The 19,600-nt window shown below is 38.2% G+C and overlaps 1 protein-coding gene across 1 annotated transcript in view; it reads right to left on the bottom strand.

The window, feature by feature from the left end:
* The window catches only part of DLC1 (DLC1 Rho GTPase activating protein), a 236,805-nt gene extending 217,435 nt beyond the window's left edge, over positions 1-19,370 (bottom strand). Inside the window, exons 1-2 of the mRNA XM_086746475.1 lie at positions 19,013-19,370; positions 813-1,980 (exon numbers count right to left, since the gene is read on the bottom strand). Coding sequence (XP_086602601.1) covers positions 813-1,868 — 1,056 coding nt within the window. The 5' untranslated portion in view covers positions 1,869-1,980; positions 19,013-19,370. The remainder of the gene's footprint in view (positions 1-812; positions 1,981-19,012) is intronic.
* Between the last annotated feature and the right edge of the window lie 230 nt (positions 19,371-19,600).

Below are 19,600 nucleotides of genomic sequence, written 5' to 3'. Positions count from 1 at the left end.
GAAGCTGCATTATATCAAATGAAAAAAAAGGCAGAGAGAGGAGTAAACGATTAAAAATTGGTTATTAGCAAGAATAAGCAGCACAGCTGGGAAAGCCAGACTTTAAGATGAATTCTGTGGTGCCACAGCCAGCACAATCTCCTCCCATGAAAGCCAATGGGAGTTTTATTGCCAGGGAATCTGTCCATTTAAGTTTTGTAATGATACTCTTCCTTACTCTGTGTAGACAGTGAAACTCTCTGGTTGCTTTAAAATTACAAAACATTGTTTCAAACTCAGAAATACTTCTTTTTGCAAGAACATATACTCATGGGGCTGAGCAGAAAACCAAAGAACTACTGCAAAATGTTTCCATTCCTTCTCTCCCTTTGAAAGTTCTGTTGCACTTTTTCCCTGTTCTCTTTTTTAAATAAGGCTTCCAAAAACCTCTAGACACAATCTTTTTTCTAAAAGGGGTAATGATATCTGATAGCAGCAGAAAAACATAAGTAAAACCAAACCCACAGAAGATACTTATTAATTTAGCCTTGAACAACATATATGAAATATATAATTATATATATATGAGATAAAATGGATATAAGGCACATTCCAAATTGACAGCCCAGCCATTTTCAGACCTTGAAAAGAGCTCATAAATCTCAGTTGTTATATAGACACATTATTCTCAAAACCTTTTGAAGAAAAATCTGACAAGTTATTGAAAGAAGGCTGAGAAATAAATTTTATCTTCAATCAGTCACAGAATCCGCTTCATAAGAAATTGGGGGAAAACATTAGAAAAAAATCTCTGCATTTTATGAGCATCCTACCTTTCTTTTGCGCAGTTTCACTTGACTGTTTGAGTATTCTTGTGTGGTCAAATGATCCCTTACATGTAAACACTGAATGTCTTCTGCTGAACTGACATTTGAAAGGCATTTGTTTTCAGGGGCCACTTGAGGTTCTGTGAAACCACTTTCATCCAGACCATTTTCCACTGCCAGGATGACAGAGTAAGGAGAAGATTGCATAAGGCATTCGCTGGATTCCACTGCTGAATGTAGTTGTCTATCACTGCTGGTGCATGATTCAGAAGAAATCCCACTCTCTACCACATTAAACTCAGACTTTCCAAGCCTGTCTTTAAAAGCATCAGATTTCCGGCGCTGTTGTGCAACTACAGCAGTATGAAGCAGCTGCTTCCCAGGCATAATAATTTCTTTCACATTTGGAGAATTAGAAAGATTTTCTTTCTCTACATCTACTACTTCATTTAAGCCTTCATAATCACAAACCTCCAGGCTTTGGCTAATACTGCCACAAACGTTGTCTTCTTCCATCTCCTCTTTAGGAATTGTGTCACAGGAAGGTTCCTTACTTATATTCCAAATTATTTCAGATGCTTCAGTTGCCTTGTTACTCTCTGTTATTGGTACTATCTGTGTTAAGGAGCCTGCTCCATTTACATTTTTCTCTTCATCTTTTGGTTCTCTTCCTACAGCAGTGATGTGGTAATTAACACTATCCAGGTTGAGTCCTGAGTAGTCATCATCGTCTTCAGACACATGAACTAAAGTTTCTGTGCTGGCCTCCAGAAAATGCTCCTCATCCTCGTGGTTATCGTTTTCATCCACTTCCTTTGAAACATTTCCGAGCTGCTTTGCAGGGAAGCCAATCAGCTCTCCAGTATAACAGCACTCAGGGAATGAAGCGCATTTTTCTTTCCGGTCCACGCTCAAAACTTCATCTTTTTCCATACTTGTCTGCAAGTTATCAGCTATGAGTCCGTGACGACATGCTGTATTATACTCCACAGACTCCAAAGCCAATCCCATCCACTGGGTCACATGCTCTTCCCAGCTTTTCTTTCTGATTGCTAGAGACATGTCATAACAGTTCAGCAGCAGGCTGCAACGTACCTTCCACGGAGGACCAGAGGAGATGTCATGGCTGCTGTGCAGTGCTCCAGAAGGAGAGTGGGTTTCATCATTTTAACATCTGCAAGGAATAAAAAAAAGAACGGGTTATTGAATCAACTCCAAATGAAAAAAAAAAAAAAAAAAGAAGGGAAGGAACAGTTTAAACAAAAGTGTAAAAGCAAGATAAGACTGTGAGACCAGAAGGACAGGAATTCAGAAGACTGTTTTGTTTAAAGTTTTAATACTTTTCATACAAAACTTGACAGCACTCATAACTCAGTATAATTTTTTTTTCTGCTTACTCTCTGCTATCAAGTAAACAAAAATGGTATAAACAGGCACATGGACAGGCAAGTAGCCCCAGAGTCAAAATTTGATAGTAAGTCTCTCTTCACCATGTCTGTCATAAGATACTAAATTTCATGGGTATAAATGGCATTATGTCTTATGATTGTTTCGCACATAAAGTTCTTTTGTATTTTTCCTCATTCAGAGATATTCATGTGAGTGCAGAATTTTGGCTGTTTCCCAGTGAGGTGGAGCAGAACTTGAGGGTTATTCTGAATTTACCAAAGTTTTAAACCATTTGTCTTACAATTAGCTTTGGCCCATTCAGTGGCTCTCATTTATATTGTTATTGTTTCACTCTCTTCAGGACAAGATGTAATTACAAGCATTACATGAAACTGCAGGAGGAATCAGCTGTTGCGGGGTAAAAAAAATACAACCCTAGAATAACTAATTTAAGCTTTTGGCATGTTTCTTACCTCAAATACATTATGAAACCTGAAAAAATTTAATTGGTGAATATACTCAACATCTACTAGTGTGGGGAAGGCAGGAAATCCTTATTTAGGATGGGCTCTCCAGAAGGGTAGCTTGTGAGCCACTGTGGTCAGCCCTAAATGTGCCGCTCACCAGGACTGTTGAGCTCTTCCAGAGCTTGCTGTCCCTGCTCGATTATCTATGTATTTTTCATGAACTGCTGTATTGGGCCTTCTGGATGATGGCATTTGAGATATATCAGTCTTGCAATATTGCATGTACTAATTAGCACAGAAGAGAATACCTCACTATTTTATGCATTATAAAACAAAATTAACAAGTTTGTTGTCAAATAACAAAACAGAACTTCTGGCCCGTAAAACATGAGAGGTTCAAGGAGCAGACACTTCTACTTCTCACTCCCTACATAAGAACTGTCAGCACTTAGCATGGATCTGCTTATTGATTTCAGCAATAAAGAAGATTAAGTACTGAGTTTGTTCTGGGTCATTTCAGTCCACTAAGGCAAATTCTGATTGCCCACCAGGCCACAAAGCTGGCTTGACAAATCACATGCCTGAAGGTATAAAAGTATTCATCTTGAAAGAAATGCAGAATTATGCCTGTGCAATTGAACCTTTGTAAATTATGTCTTGACAAACTGACGTTCAGGATAGAGTTGTACACACTCCTAGATCTTTAACCTTCTTTGAGGATGGCAAGCTTCATTTCACATTCACATTTTCCACCTCTGTGGAGACTGTGCTTAAAAAGAAAATATATTCATAGGGTAAGAGAATTCCATGCACAGGTCATTAGCGTGTGGGAGGCTAAGGAAAACGGAAAATAACACACAGAGCCAGGCCAAAAAAAATTATCTGGTTTCAGAGGCAAAATTTGGTAGTAAGAAGTTAATAAAACGTTAATATTCTCTTTTCTTTCCTGGTTGAACATGAGAGCAAGTCTAAAGATTAAAATGTAAAGTCAAATTATTGTATAAATTTGCAGTGCATTTGAATTCTTATTCCGACTTAATTTAATATTTTTATTCTCCTACTATTTCTAAGTGTGTGTGATCCAAAATTACCACAGGGTGCAAATCAACAATAATACTACTTTAAAATTCTGCTGCACCTTTTCCTGATAGACCCTAAAGCTTTTCAGAAGCCATTAAATTAGTTTTACAACACCACTGTGTTTTGTTTGGAACTCTGAAAAGGGTCAGGTTTACTAAAAGGGACTCTGATTTCTGGTGCCCTCCATTAGCACTTGGAGTTGCACCTGGGTGCAACTCATTTGTAGCTTCCCTCTCTCTTCCCCTACTAGAGTAGTAACTCCACCTACTTTACAGAAAATTAAATACGGTTGCTACAGCCATGTAGGGAAATTTCTGACAAAAATCAAGACACCAGTAACATTAAGTGTAAAAAGCTAAAAAATACAACTTCCTAATGACATACATCTAGCTAAGATTTAGGCTGCTCTGAATGTGCAGAAGGCAGGCATTCAAAGAGTTAATGGATGTATGTTAATCTTGCTGCTGCTAAATGGAGTTACACGTGTGCAGAAAAGGGAGAACAGATCCTTTACTGTTTTTCATTTTTTGGATGTGGAGAGTTATATTTCATGGGGGATGAAAACCAAATAAATTTTACTTTAGGAACCCTTCTGTTTTACTTGCACTATCACTAGTTTTGGCTGCCTCATAGACTGCAGAAAAAAAAATGATTAAACAGAATACCAAATACCTTGCTTGAAATGTAAGACAAATAAATATATGACAAGGGCACTTCCATTGTTCTCTATAGTATAAGCTTATGTTAGCACTGAGCATGAAAAATTTACCTTCCATACACCCCCTGTCCAGGCAGCTTCAGCTACCAGTCCCTGAAATCCCCTTATTCCCATGGCACGTGGAGGAGCCTATATTTTGGTGGAAGCTTACTTTTCTTCCACTCCCCCTCCATTCCTTTAAGTCTGCGTTATCTGCCACAATTCAGCTTAGAAATTCTTTTTCTGCTGTAAATGCTTGACAGTTTTGGGCTAACAAGGAACTTTTTCCTCTCTTCTGCCTCTGTATTCAGGATAACCTATTTCCTTTGCACTCACATAAGCTGTGCTTTGGAGGATTCACCACTCCAGATCTCCAAACGAGATTTGTAACTGTGCTGCTTTCTCTGCCAGAGAACAAAGTGTGCTGCCACTTCGCAGAAGAAAGGGTTCCTGCCTTGATCACTGCTTTTCTACTGTTGCTGCTCACTTTTTTTCTTGACGTGCAGCATCTTGTGTCCTCTGAGAAACGCCCCTTTCAAGTCATTCGTACTCTTCACCAAGGGAAGAAGCATCACTCTTTCTCCCTTTCCATCATTACCATCCCACAACTAGAAACTTTTATATCTGATTTTTTTTCCCAGATTTTTAAGACAGGCAGATGAACTTATAGCAGTCTGTTAAAATGTTTTGTAGAGTGAAAAAGCTTTTGTCTACTGGTCAAAGCATCTGTCAGTGTGATACAGTCCACTCAGCTGCTCCCATAATTCAGGCTCATATTTTGCTTTTGCTTTTCAATAGGACTAAGTTTGGTACTGCTTGGTACTCTTAAATTTTGTGAAGAATAAGGTTGGAAACAAAATATCAATGATAAAGAGTTCTCCTGGATAAAAAATAAATCTTGATCCTGGGTGTGACTTAAGGAATATTGGTAATATTGACTCAGTAGGCAATTCTTGACCAAAGGAAATGGAAGTGAGCAGTGGGCTATCACGCTGCAGCAGAATCCCCTTCAAGCAACCTCTGTGATGCTTTACAGTGTTTACAAAATACGACGTCATTTTAGATGGATTTTGTAATAATTTATTGCCTGTCTCCTTTCACTGTAAAATATAATGGAAATGAAAAATAGGGCAAGCTTTTATGCTTGCTTATTTTTGGAAGTTTTATGTCAAGTCTCATGGAACTGACAGTTACTTTGCAGCAGATAAAGCACAGAGTGAAGTGCCATATAAAATGAACTGGTAGGCTCTCCTATAATTAGATTGTCTAGCATATTCCTTCAAGGAGGATTCCGGTGATTTTTTTTCTGAAAAGCTCAAATTAAACTGTTTCAAGCAGGCTTTCAAAATTCAGACAGAGAAGCATCCTTTCTTTATCTTAATGAAATTCCATTCAGGTTGTGCTGCACATTTTTCAAGATGCATTTTACCTTCTCTTTTACCTTCCTCAAGGAAATGTGATGGCCTATAAGAAGCATCTTTAAACAAAACAGCCCCAATACCTATGACTGACACCCTGTGAAAGCTGCGCAAGCTGCAGCGTGAAGACCTAGGAGTTGGAACTAAAGCGAGAGTGGAAAGAGGAGGAAGGAGACTTACTTGAATGGCTGTATCTGTGACTACCCAGACCCAGTTAGAGACCCTCGCTCCCCTTCTGGAGCACAAGACAGGACAAGAAAACCTCCCAGCTACAAGAGTGGGGAGGTAGAGGCATATGACCAAGGCTCTGCGGTCCTTCACTTCCTCCTTCAGCATCCTAGGACACAGGAATGGAGCCCACCCTGGTTTTCCCAGGGTGGAAGAAACAGGTAAAGAGAGAAACATCGAGCCATTCAGCAGCAATAGCCACCCCACGAGCCAGGCCCTACACACCATGGATGGAAGGGCTATGGCAGAAGCAGGCACAAATAAGACATTGTCATGCAGGAGGACACCTTGGTGGCATCCCTGTCTGGCCAAAGCTAGGACAGGTCTGACATCCCTGCTGGCTCCACCAAATTCACCACACTGACAACTCATTGCAGCACACAAGACCTCCTCCACCTTGCAATACATAGAAAGGTCGCAAAGAACCCAGGAGAGTTGACTAAGTATCAGCGGTATGAGCGTTTCAGAGAGGGTGGCCTAAGCAGTACAGCTGTTACCATCCTGCCAGTGGCATTCAGTTTTTGCTAATGCTTTAGACAGGATGCAAATCTTTTCTGCAGAAAATAGGGCAAAGAGTTAGCTTATGAACTTGCACGGAGATGAAAGACTATTTCAGTAAATTTTTTACATAGCAGGCGTACGTAAGCAACGGAGATCAAGCAGAAATATTTATTTTGTTATCATGATTTTATCTTTGTAGGTCTGTGACCCCAGTCAGCAAACTTTGTTTAAGGAAGTCTGAGTGAACAGGGTCTGCTTCCTATAAACTCATCTCACGTCTTCCTGGTCTGGCTTACATTCAGCTCTTTCAGCAACTCCATACCAAGCTCTGAGACAGAATGTTGTTTACAAATAATTTGAGATAAAACATAAGCCTCTAGGTCTTCACTCAGCTAGTTATTTTAAAATATCTCCTTTTTTAGAATTTACAATCCTTTCTTCTCTTATTTCCTGGATATATACCACCCTTTGGATTTTACTGATGTGGAGGCTCACCTTGTCTGCAGTGTCTATATATAAACAGCCCTTGTAGTGCATAGGTATGGACTGTTCTAAACCCCGATGTCCTTGAATAGAAATAAGGATTATTTGTTGTCGGGTAATTAGTCTAGTGAATACCAGATGCATTTTTCCTAATTTCTTTTATATATAAAAGATAACCACGTAGGATCAAATATTAAAAAGTGGTTGAACTAATAATTATTTTGAAAATATTTATAACTTTATTCTAAAAATTAGAAAAGATGTAGCACTTGTAAGGCAAGTACATCTTCAGAATGAGATCATAAAACAGTTGAAATCTTTCATATAAATTTAAATGGTAAGATTTGCATGTATATGCCTGTGATGCACTTATAAATGTGAAGACAAGTCAGTAACATAGCTGTTGCTAATTTTTGTACAGATAAACACAAACATAGCCCAATAGTGTCTTTTGATATGGTTTTCCTTTTATTTGAGATGTCTTTCTGTTTTCACCCATGAATACGTGAAAAGAAATAGAAGTACAGTCTTTGTGTAGCAGTGAAACATAATAAGTAATTAATACTTGACTGAAATCCATAGCCCAAGTCCCATTTTCTCCAACAGAAGAGTTGAGGCTTCTGTGAAAGTACGCATACTTGATATTTTCATTTTTCAAGAAAAGCTAAGGAAGTCCTGCCTACAGTAATATGAACAGCTATATTAAAATTGACTGACTCAGGTACATTGTATGGCTGTGCTTTAAAAATGACTTTTAAAGAACTCAAATTAATGTAATCCATATAACTACAGAGACAGCACAGCTTCCTAGGCACTGCTCACCTATTTTTTTTTTCTCTTCTGCGTCATTCTGCAGGCCTTTCAAGACAAAAAGTATTAAAAGTGAAGTGAATGACAAAAATGAAGAATCCTAACCCCTCTCCTTCCTTACACTTTATTTGCTGATGGATTTTTATTCTGAGAAAGCCATACTAGCAGCCATGTTGGATACATAACATTTAGGATCATAGCTTGTCTCCTAACAGAAGTTCCTCTCACCTCTGAGATAATACAAATCTTGCTAACAGTTTGACTTAGTTAAAACTATCCGAATGGAAATTTTTCAGCAACTTAGTACTCTGGTGCATGCAAGGCCACACAGATAGGGAGAGTTTCTGAATGTATTTATAAAACAGTCTTAGGGAGATAAGAACTGAATGACACATTACACTGTTTAGGATTACTAAAAGCCATAGGCTAAGTTTTTGGTGATACTCCAATACAACAAGCGTCAATCTCAAAAGTTTTCTAAAAGAAATAGAATTAATAACAGCTATGGACAGAATATATATATTTATATATTAAAGATTTCTTTTAATGAACTATTTCTATGCAATATGAGAGTGTGACATTCTACCATATAAACGATGATAAAAAGTTTTTTTTCTGGAATTATTCTCGGTCCTCATTTTCTGGTAAAATACTTCAAAATAATAAGAAATATTAAAAAAAAACCTTATGAAACACTCTCAAACACTACTATGGGAATGATATATATATTCCAGTGCCTCAAGGGGGCCTACAAGAAAGATGGGGAGAGGCTGTTCAATAGGGCCCGTTGTGATAGGATGACGGGTAACGGTTTTAAAATAGAGGGAGGTAAATTTAGATTGGATATTAGGAAAAAATTTTTTACAATGTGAGTTGTAGAACACTGGAACAGGTTGCCCAGAGAGGTGGTGGAAGCCCCATCCCTGGAAACGTTCAAGGCCAGGCTGAATGAGGCTCTGAGCAACCTGATCTAGTCAGGGATGTCCCTGCTCCTTGCAGAGGGGTTGGACTAGATGACCTTTGAAGGTCTGTTGTGGTTTTGTTTAGTAGGGGGGGGCCTAAGGTGGTAGCTTCTGTAGGAAACTGCTAGAAGTCGCTCCCCTTTGTTCAGGGGACTTGGCCAGGCCTAGGGCGGACCCACTGCTGGCCAAGGCCGAGCTGATTGGTAGCAGAATGTCTCGTGATAATGCCTCTGCGATAACGTATTTAAGAATGGGAAAACGGAAAAAAAAAAAAGAGAGGAGAGAAGATGTGAAGCAGCTGAGCGGGGGGCAGAGAGGGGGAGGCGCGAGCCTCATGGGCCTTGCAGGCCTCACTCTCTGGCCTCTCGCCAGGCAGCTGACTGGGCCCGACTCGGTCCGGCCTGGCTGCAAGAAGTGGAGAGGAGATGAGAAGTGAATAAGATGTAAAAAAAAAAGATCCTGAGAGACATCTACCAGCCTGTTGTGAGGAATGGCTGCAGACGCCAAGGTCAGTTCAGAAGGTGGGGGAGGAGTAATGCGGCTCCTGGCCAAGATTCCCCTGCAGCCTGTGGTGACGACCATGGTGGAGCAGGTTGTCCCCCTGCAGCCCATGGAGGTCCACGGAGGAGCAGAGATCCTCTTGGAGCCCGTGAAGGACCCCATACTGGGGGAGGTGGATACCTGAAGGCGGCTGTGGCCCGTGGAGGGCCCGCTGGGACAGCTGTTCTGGAGAGACTGCACCCGTGGAAGAGATGACCCACGCTGGAGCAGTTCCACGAAGGACTGTGGCATAGGGGTGGGACCCCACAACGGAGCAGGGGAGGAATGCAAGGAGTTCTTCCCCCAACCATGAAGCAGCGCCGTGAAACAACATGTGATGAACTGACCACAACCCCCATTCCCTCTTCCCCCCTGTGCCGCTCGGGAGGGGAAGGTAGTAGAGATAATGTTAAGCTCGGGAAGAGGGAGGGGTGGATGGAGGTTATCTTGTTCTCTGTCTCATTATCCTGCTGTTTGTAGTAATAAATGAATAGTTTTCCCCAAGTCGAGTCTGTTTTGCCCGTGACGGTAACTTTAAGGATTTCTCCCTGTCCTTATTTCAAACCTTGAGCCGTTTTTCCTTATATTTTCTCTCCCTATTCTCTCGGAGTGTGGGGGGAGTGAGAGAGAGACTGCGTAGTCTGGTCCGATCGGGGCTGAACTACGACAAGGTCCCTTCCAACCCTAACCATTCTATGATTCTACATTGCATTGTGCCTTCAATACACACCAGAAAGATGCACTGCATTGGACAGCATGGCTTTGATGTCAGTGTTTATGATGGAGGTGTGAACTAAGAACAACATAAAAACATTCCTACCAGCACATACCCTACATGGGAACAAAAGGGGACAATTATGCTGCCTGCAAGGCAGAGAGTTGAAATCTGGGGATCTGCAAGAGAGGTGTTCTTCCAAACTAATGGCAAATGCCTCCGGAGTCAGAGATAAGTAAAGTAAAACCCTTGCTTGACAGTGGAGATGCAAAGAGCCAGCAAGGATCCTGACCAGGGCTTGGAGCAAGTATGGGAAGTACAGCCTTTCTAGGGTAAGAAAGAGATTCTTTTTCCAATCTTCTTCTCTCTGACCATGAAAAGGAAGAAGAATCAGAGGGATTTTGGGGCCCACAGATCTCCATTTCCTTAGTAAGCCTTCATACTGCGGATGGTATGTCAGGACAATGAGAAAGCTGGAGGAACAGGGGGAATTGCTCTGCAAACTCAGTCTTGCGGTGCTGCAAGCAGCGGTGGGATGCACCAAAAGTTGGTTTTAAAATCAAATCACATAAGGACCACTTGGTCCTGAACTATATACTTGCAAGTCTGATCTCCATGTGTAGTAAATTGGCTGAAAATCTAACAAAGAATGAAAATTTCAAAAAAGAAAACAGAAAAGTGAAAATATATTATTTTTAAAAATTATTTTTAAAGAGGGAGATTATTAATAAATTTGCAAAGGTAGCTATTGAAACCTATGCTTTTTAGGTTATTCAGGAGAAAAGCGGTGAAATGACAAAGTTTGTTAATGATACAGAGGGACCCAATTGCAGTGGAGAGCTAGGAGATAAAATTGCATATGAAATTTCCTGTCAATAAATATAATGGTATGCAGTTATTAAAAAATAATTCTAACTATAAATACACAATAAAAGCCTCTATGATGTCTGCTACCAATCAGGAAAAATCCCCAAAACTAAGAATTACTGTGGCTAGTAATCTGGAACTTAATTTCAAGCCCAGCGCAAGTTAGAAATTATGCAGCACAGCAGGCAAAAAAGAGACTGATCATACAGTGGCTTAATAATGTTTTCTAAGTCCTAATTATGCCATAAACTGAAAACTGTATGCAGTTTTGCTCATTTAAGGGGAGAGAAAGAGAAGGGGAGCAGGAAAAGGTATAGCAAAAAACCAATAAAGAGAATGAAAAGTATGGTATAGCTTCTATCTGAGGAGCAATTAAATAGGCTAAGATTTCCTGCCTGGAAAAGAGAGGATTTAGAGCCATATAAAAATCAACAGTATTGTGAAAAAGGAGAGCATTTACTAATTGTGCCTCATACTACAGGAACTCACAGAGGATCAAAGTAGAAATAGAAAGTAGAAATATTAAAACAGAAATAAGGTGGCTTTGTTTTTTTTTTACTTATGCATGTAAAGAAATAGAAGCTATCATGTATAGTAAATATAAATTGTACACTGCAAAAAGTTTGTGATTTCTCATAGAAGAAAAACCACACAAGATATTAATCAAGCCATCTACCTGAAGTAATTTTTGTGACTTGATAAGGATTTCCTTTTTCCTATGGGAATCAGTTTCATTATCCCTTTAGCAAGCTATTTTATTTTCTCTTTTATAGATTCTGACGTATGTCAGATATGCTCATTACAGTTTACTGTCAGTGAAAATGTGTAATACTGCTAAGGTTGTTAAGATCCTTTCTTTAGAAGACATTTAACATTTTACAAAAATTGCAATACTGTCCAGCAGTGTTTTAAGATCTCAATACATTAGACACCCCAAACTACAAACTTAAGTTGGCAAGTTGTTCATTCAGACACATCCAAAGTCTTCCATGTTTTGTGAAAATATTATTGGTTCCTAAGATATGAGTCCAAACTTTGTCAATATGCCTTAATTTATTGTTAGAAAACATAGAACAGCATGGAGTTGCTGTATTTTCTATTCCTCCTCAAAAAGTAGCTGCCTTACCAGTGCTCATTATCATACAAAGAAGGGTTTTTACTTGTAGCCAATATGTGATTACAGGGCGCTTTAGCTTGGTTGCATTCGTATTTGGTTCATTTCCAGTACTGAGCCTCAGATCAACCGAGTCTCTTCCTCAAGGATGAGAAAGGGGAAATGACAGGATCCAAACTGATCCACGGTTATCCAGGCTTACTTAAGATCTATATTATTTACACCCAATTTAATTAACAAATCAATACCAATTTAAAAGACAATTTAAAATACCCAACCTTATATTTTTTTTACTATTGGTGATTGATGAATAGTCAATAAAACACATAAATACTATTTTTTTAAAAGAATTTATAATATAGTTGTATTACTTTACTGTAATTTTGTTAATGGCATTTTAATATATTAATGATCAGCATTAAATTCTGATTAGCTGTTATGATAATCTACCACCTTCACCACAGCATCGTTCCAGAGTGACAACAGCTACTGAATTTATAACTGCCTGCTAGAAAGAGAAGAGGTTTTAAGACAAAAAGCATTTCTAGCATGGGATTTTTTTAGAAAATCAGAGCTATAATATCTAGCAATTATGATCTGTGAGTCTGATCTCTGAGTCCGCTGGTCTTAAAAATTCAGTAGTCTGAAAGATATTATACCATCTTGATTTCAACATAATATAAATTGCTTATTTCTTTGGAATGAAGAAAACTAATCTAAGATGTAAAAGTTCTTCTTTTTGTGGTCTCTTCTTTTTGTGTAAGATTTTCTTTCCCTAATGGAATTTATTTTTCCTTTTCCAAAATGGAGGTCTTCTATATGGAAATTTACATCACCCTTGCAATCCTCCCCTAAAATAATTTTTACTCTCCACTCCCAGAGAACAGAAAAAATATCACAGCTGGCAGATTGCTCACACCTTTCCCTCACTTCCTTGACTGGAATGTCTTGAAAAGAAAACATGAAATGAGAAAAGGCCATCCCATAGGACATGGTAACCCAGAAAATCATGGCTATTACTTTTGGTCCTGAATTAGAATAATTTTTTTTTTCCCAAACCTCTTTGGTTTTGTTTAGTTTTGTTTTTTTTTTTCTCCAGGATGAAAGAAATTCCATTTTCTAGCCAACTCTAGTAAAAACTTAATTTTCTAGCTACAGGAGGTCCTTTTGAAAGCAATATAAATTGACCAGATTATATTCCTAATGCCTTTTAGATTTAAGGTTCTGATATAGTGTTTCCATTTAAAGAAACATTGCTGGTGCTCATTATAGCCACAAGCTATGAAATCCAAGGCACTATGGACAATGACTTTTGTCAACAATCTGCCTACTGATTAGTAGGAAGCATGATTTCATTCCTGGTGGAGACAGCATTAAAAAGTATTTTTGACATTATTATGCATATATTTTGTACACAAAGAGTTCAAAATTATTTTGTCCCATTGATAAAGAAATACTTGATCATCAAGGGTCTAGAGAGAATGACTACTGAGATGGCTGTGCTTTTTCATGAGAATGAACCAATAACAGTGTAACTTAGAACCTCATTTTGATGCACCTGTAAAAAAAGTACTGAAAGTAAACCGAGCAATTATTTCTGGAATGTAACTGAAGATTTGAAAAGCAAAAATTAATCAAAATGGCTGCTCTACCAGGTCTTTCTTTGAAAACAGAGAGAGAAATAATGTGTAGCGCACACTGAGTGTTTTGCAAATGCGCTGGAGGACCCCATTAAGTAAACTTCCTTCAAGGAACGGAATGCCAAAATTTAATTTATTTCCCAGGTTGGTGAAATTGGGGGGAAAAAAGTCTGCATCAGATCAAAACCTTGCAACTGACCATTTTTCATTATAATATTCTTATTTCATTATTCAGGAAGCTTATCTTTCAAAGGACTTGTGTACAGTGTGGTTGTATCTCATCTCTTTTTCCCCTTTCTCTCTGCCTCTAGAATAGCCATAATGTGAATATGACTGTTACAGGCATAGTAAACAGACCTTTTCCACAGTATTTTCCAGAGATAACTCAATTCCAAACTCATCAGCTGGTCTCCCAGTTTTATGACACTCGCCTATTCAGCATCTGTAGCCTGCCTGGAAAGACATGCCCAATCCTGGAAATGACTGTTTCTGAGTATGATTACAGGAAAAATAAAACAGATGACTCCTGAGCTCAAGCAAATGTCTTCCTTTGATTTGAGAACTAATTCAGTCTATTGCCTTTAGCAGCTGCTCACATGACATGCAAAAAGCTTGCTTAAAATCTTTACTGATATATCAGTTAAGCTGACAGTGACTCAACGTTTGGAAGTTGCCAAGAAGACACTGACATCTCCTGCACATAAGTATTTAACAGAACTAAAATGTAGATTTGTCTCTGCATGTGGAACCCTCCAAGTCCAGCTTCTGCTGTGGAGGGTACAACCCTTTGAGACCATTCTTTTAGCAAAAACTTCTTATGTTAGTGCATTATTATTGAGAGCTGCCATCTCTCTCTGATTAAACAGCATTATCCAAACATAAAGAATTCAAGCAGAATGAAAAGGGTTATCTGCCCTATAGCGGCAAACAAAAAGTGTATAATGAATCAAACAGTACAACATCCGGTGCGCTGAGCCTCTCAGGACTGCTGAGAAGTGGAGAGTTAAACACTCCAGACTGACCCAGTGAATCCAAAGCAAGTCTTCCTTGCTCATTACATGTCTGTATCTTGCAGGAGAGGATTAATGAGGAGAAGAAAACAGGTTCATATTTTGCGACAGTCTTAGCAAAGATCGTAATAATACAAAATTCAGGTTATTGGATGCTCTTTAGTAAGTTGCAGTTGTACAGCTGTAATAACGTAACCCTAACTGTTTTGGCTAAGCAAATTTCTCACTGGTTCATCTTGCCTCTTCCATTTTCTCTTAGGTCTCTTAGCAGAACAACACTTTGCTACAATCCTCCATACCACTCTAGATTTTCCTCACTTCTCACTCTAGTGAAGTTTTCTTTTTTAATCTCACAATGACTTCCCATCATCCAAAGTGAAATTTTGGATCATGAGGCAAACTTTCCACAAGTACAGTGATGTTCAAATTGGAACATGCATTTATTCTAGCATTAAAGAGTATTTGTTGCTGCTGAGATCTAGTGCAGTAGACTGTACAAAACTCTCACCAATAAGACCAACCTACCGTGGAAAGCCTAGAGCTGGTAAAGAGTGAGCTAGAAGGTAGGAGAACCACTAGAGATTCAGAGGTGACAGAAGTTGTTTACAAACTTTCCTGAAGTTCAAGGGCATATAATCTAAACCTACTGGATTTTGACACAACTTATAATAAAATAGCTAGTAGGAAATACCATGAATCAGAGTGAGAAAAAGAAGAGCCTAAAGGGAAGTGAAGGCTAGAAGTAAAGAGTACATTGTATGACTTACATTGGTTTTAACGTAGATACATACAGCCTAAGGCAGACCTCTGTATTTGTGGTCAGTGGCTGATGTACAACACACCAGAGATAAAACTCCAGGCATTTCTAATTTCAACATAAATGATTTTCCTCATTCAAGAGAAGCAAACAATTATGGTAATAGTGGATTTGAAATTCTCTACCAACAGATTATTCTGAAAATAAGTACCTTCTAAAAGCATCAACAAATATCGATGGTGAAATATGGGCTGCAGTCAGTAGCCCAAAACCATATTCAAATTCAAATTCAATACAGGTAATTATTTCCATAAAAATAATATTCACAATCCTACTATACATAGGATTTCCATATGAAAATTCTATGTAAATTTGGTTTGGGGTGTAATTTTTATATATATATACATGTACACATATATACACACACACACGTATAAGAAATACACCTCTGTATACAGCCAAACTTAAAGTCCTTACTAAGTATTCACACTGATCACCATCTTTGGAGACATTTGAAACCCAAGTGGACAAGGCTCTGAGCAACCTGCTGTAGTTGGCCCTACTTTGAGTGAGGAGTTGTATCAGAGACCTCCAGAAGCTCTTTCCTATTAGGAAGGGAATCAAGATCTATCCCTTCTGGATATGTTATTTCAATTGCTCTTACCCTTGTGTTACTCCATTTTTGTCTTTTTCCTTTTTCCTTTGTAAAAGGGAGAGAACACCAACATAAAAACCATATTTTAATTTCATCTCCAGACAAATAAACAATAGGAAATGGAACCAGATGACTAAAAGAACCCGGAGAATACTCTAAACTCCTTTCTGAGAAAAGAGAAAACTGTTCCTAAGTTTTCTTGCTCTTTCTGCTACTGCCCTCCTCAGGGAAGGTTTATATCAAAGAAGATACCTTTCAGTAACAAAATACATGCTAAGAACAATAGAAAAATATAATATAAAATTCAGCTTCACGTTTCTGACAAAAAAAAAAAAGAAATAACTTTTGAGACACATGAAAAAGTAAAACTGGGCATTCTTTTCTTATTCCACCACCTAAAGAATAATTTAAAAAATTATTTTCAGCTCAGCAATTTAAAAGAATTACTATAAACCTTACCTATTCAAAAATTGCCTACTCAATCTTCATTTTTCATTTTCTTTCGTGAAGGAATATATTTTGCTTTGTGTTACAGAGATCTTAATGAATTAGGCCCAAATAGACAAACTTATTTTGTTCAAATGCTCTGATTAAGGAATTTAACATGGAGGTCAACAGGTACAAGTTTCAAAAGAAAATAAGTTTGCTGGTACATAAAATCATGGTGAAAGAAAGCTATTTGAATAATTTATATTACATGAATGTAATCACTTGCATGAATTTTTCTGAAGGCTGCAGACATTAATTCATGTTCTAATTGTTCAAAGGAGCAATACAATATAACTACTAGGGCTATTTTCTTGTTTCAAATTAAGAACGTTAACATTTCTGAAGAAACAGAGCAAGGTCAAAAACTTTAGATGCTGAGTGCTAAATTGCATCCTTCTCATTTTCCATGTTCATTATTGCTATATATCTATTAAATATTTTTCAGGGATTTTTTAGACAGTAAGCTTTCTGTGAATTCTTTTTCTTGAACAACATCTTAAAAAACAAAAACAGGATAGCATAACAGAGAAGTTAGACTAAGCAGAACCACGAGTTGAATAGCAACAGTGATTTGTATTCAGGATTTTAAAATAAATGTCTTAAATCAAAAAGGCGGGGAGCTATTTGTGCTACATTCTCTTATAGTCTATCAAAAACTTCGAAGTTAAATGAGAAAATACTCTCTGGGTTCTATTCTGTTGTCTACCCTATAGTTCAACTGTCTCAGGTGTCAAGCATTTTCATCTGCAAATGCGGTCAAACTAGGTCATTATATCATTTAAAACTCAGAAGACAGTGCTGCAGAAGGCAGCATGCCTTGATATGGAATAATTATTTTTATTATTTGGTATTTTCTCTTCAGTTTAACTAGAATACTTGCTAATACTAAGTACGTACACGCATACTTGCAGAAGCAAGTATGAGAATACAGTGCAGTAAAAGGCACTAACACTAAATCCCTTGAGACATCAAAGTTCCAGCACAAATTTCATGGGAGTGACGCAGAGACTCAGCCATTCAGATTCCTCTCAACTTCTCAATCCCACCATCGACCTACCACAGCTCTCCCAGCTTAGGGCACTGAACTGCAGAAGGCTCTCCATAAGCAAATGAGTGGTTGTAACTTTAAAATTCACCCCAGGATGTACCCAGGCACAACTTGCTGCCTACCAGCTGTTCCCGGTCCCTTTCCGACTCATGCCCATCACAGCTCAGAGTCACTTCTGACCACCATGAACAACTTCCACCCAAATGGCAGTAAAGTGTACAATTCTCAATCTATTGCAGAGGAGATATTTGACCCAATTCTGGACTATTTACTGGTCCTTCATGTTCTTTTACACCACAAAGTCATTTAATTACTCATCAACTATTTTGAAAAAATATTCAGTAAAAACACAGTTAAAAACTTCCTGAAGTATGTGAACAGATGACTCCTGTTTAGTTACCAGTCTGGCCAATAACTATATGGAGCCTCAACGACGCAGGTAAGCAAGAGTCTCTCATATTACTTACAAGAAACAACTGTCATTTTAGATTTTCAGAACGACAAAGGATACTATATAGATTGCCATGAAAAATGCTTCCGATGTCCATAACGATTTAGTAATTAAATTATCACTCTACGTAAAATAGTGGCAGCTCCATTCACATATCAGTTAAATATCCCAAATTTTCTCTAAACCCCTTAACAGCAGATTCTTGTTATTTTTAAGAGTTAAGTGTTTACTAGGTGAAGAAAAAGACCAAGTAAATTCGTACAACTTCACAGAAAATTACAGTCAGCTGACATTTACTGAATGTTGCTTTCCCTCTTCTAAATGCTCGCACAGCACACCCCAAACTGCATATCTAATCATAGGTTACTAAAAATAACCTAATTTAGCTAATGCCAAGAAATAAACCTTAGGATTTCATACGTAAAGTGTACTCATTTAAGATTATTGTCAGTTATACCACAAACTTCATCTATGACTGAGAAAAAGCTGGAATCCAATCCCAGCAGAGGTATAACTGAATTATCTACCTAAAACACTCCTCATCATTACTGCTGGAAGGGAGGGGAGGGGAGGGAAGAGAAGGTGGGGGGAGAGAAAAAACATAGCCCTAAATGCCCTCCCTGTTGGCAAATGAGGTGAAAAAAGAAATCATTCACATGTCTGGCTTTCCTATTTAACGTCCATTAAAAAATGTGCAAGCAAGACCATGCAGCTGTATTTATATACGAATGCAAACAAACAAAGTTCAGCATATCAAGCATATTTTTAAAAGATGAAGAAAAATGCACAAGAAGGTTTTGTTATAGATCTGGCACACTTTGATAAGCAGAATTGGCACAGTCTACAGATAAGTGTACATTTTTAAAGATTATTATGTTTTTTTACCTCCAGTTTTAGTGCTGAGATCCTGAACGCAGAAAGCTCCAGTGCTGGATACTGATTGTTTCTTTGCTGATTTCTCTTCTCTTTCCTTTTTTTTTTTTCTTTAATTATTTTTTTTTTTTTTATAGCTCAAAGTACAGAAAGATTCCAAGACAGCCTTACCTAGATGAAGAGAACCTGGAGTTCAGACATAATCTCCCTAAAAGTTTTGGTCAATAAAAGAAAAAAAAACAAAACAAAACAAAACAAAATGAAGGAGCAAACAAACAAACAAAAGAGCCCAGTCCCAGTTAGCTCCTGCTAGCATAAAAGTTCAGATTTCTCTACTGAGATCATTGCTCTATTCTAAGAAGTTTTGCTCAATGTGTGAGTCGAACAAAAACACCCTCTGCAGCTGGAGGGAGCCTTAGCTAAGCACGAGCCTGTCAAGCTTTTCCCAGTGACTTCTGTCTACTAAATTCAGACTGATGTTTTGTGAAAGGGGCCTCAACAACCAGGCCCAGATTGCCTGAAAAGTATTTCCTGCCTTTGAGAGAGAGAGGGAGAGGGAGACGGAGAGCGAGCTCGCCTGCCTGCGCCAGGGAGAGGAGA

This window comes from Chlamydotis macqueenii, chromosome 4 (genome assembly GCF_036417535.1).
Source record: "Chlamydotis macqueenii isolate bChlMac1 chromosome 4, bChlMac1.mat, whole genome shotgun sequence".
Taxonomy (NCBI): Eukaryota; Metazoa; Chordata; class Aves; order Otidiformes; family Otididae; genus Chlamydotis; species Chlamydotis macqueenii.
This window is presented reverse-complemented; position numbering and strand designations above follow the sequence as displayed.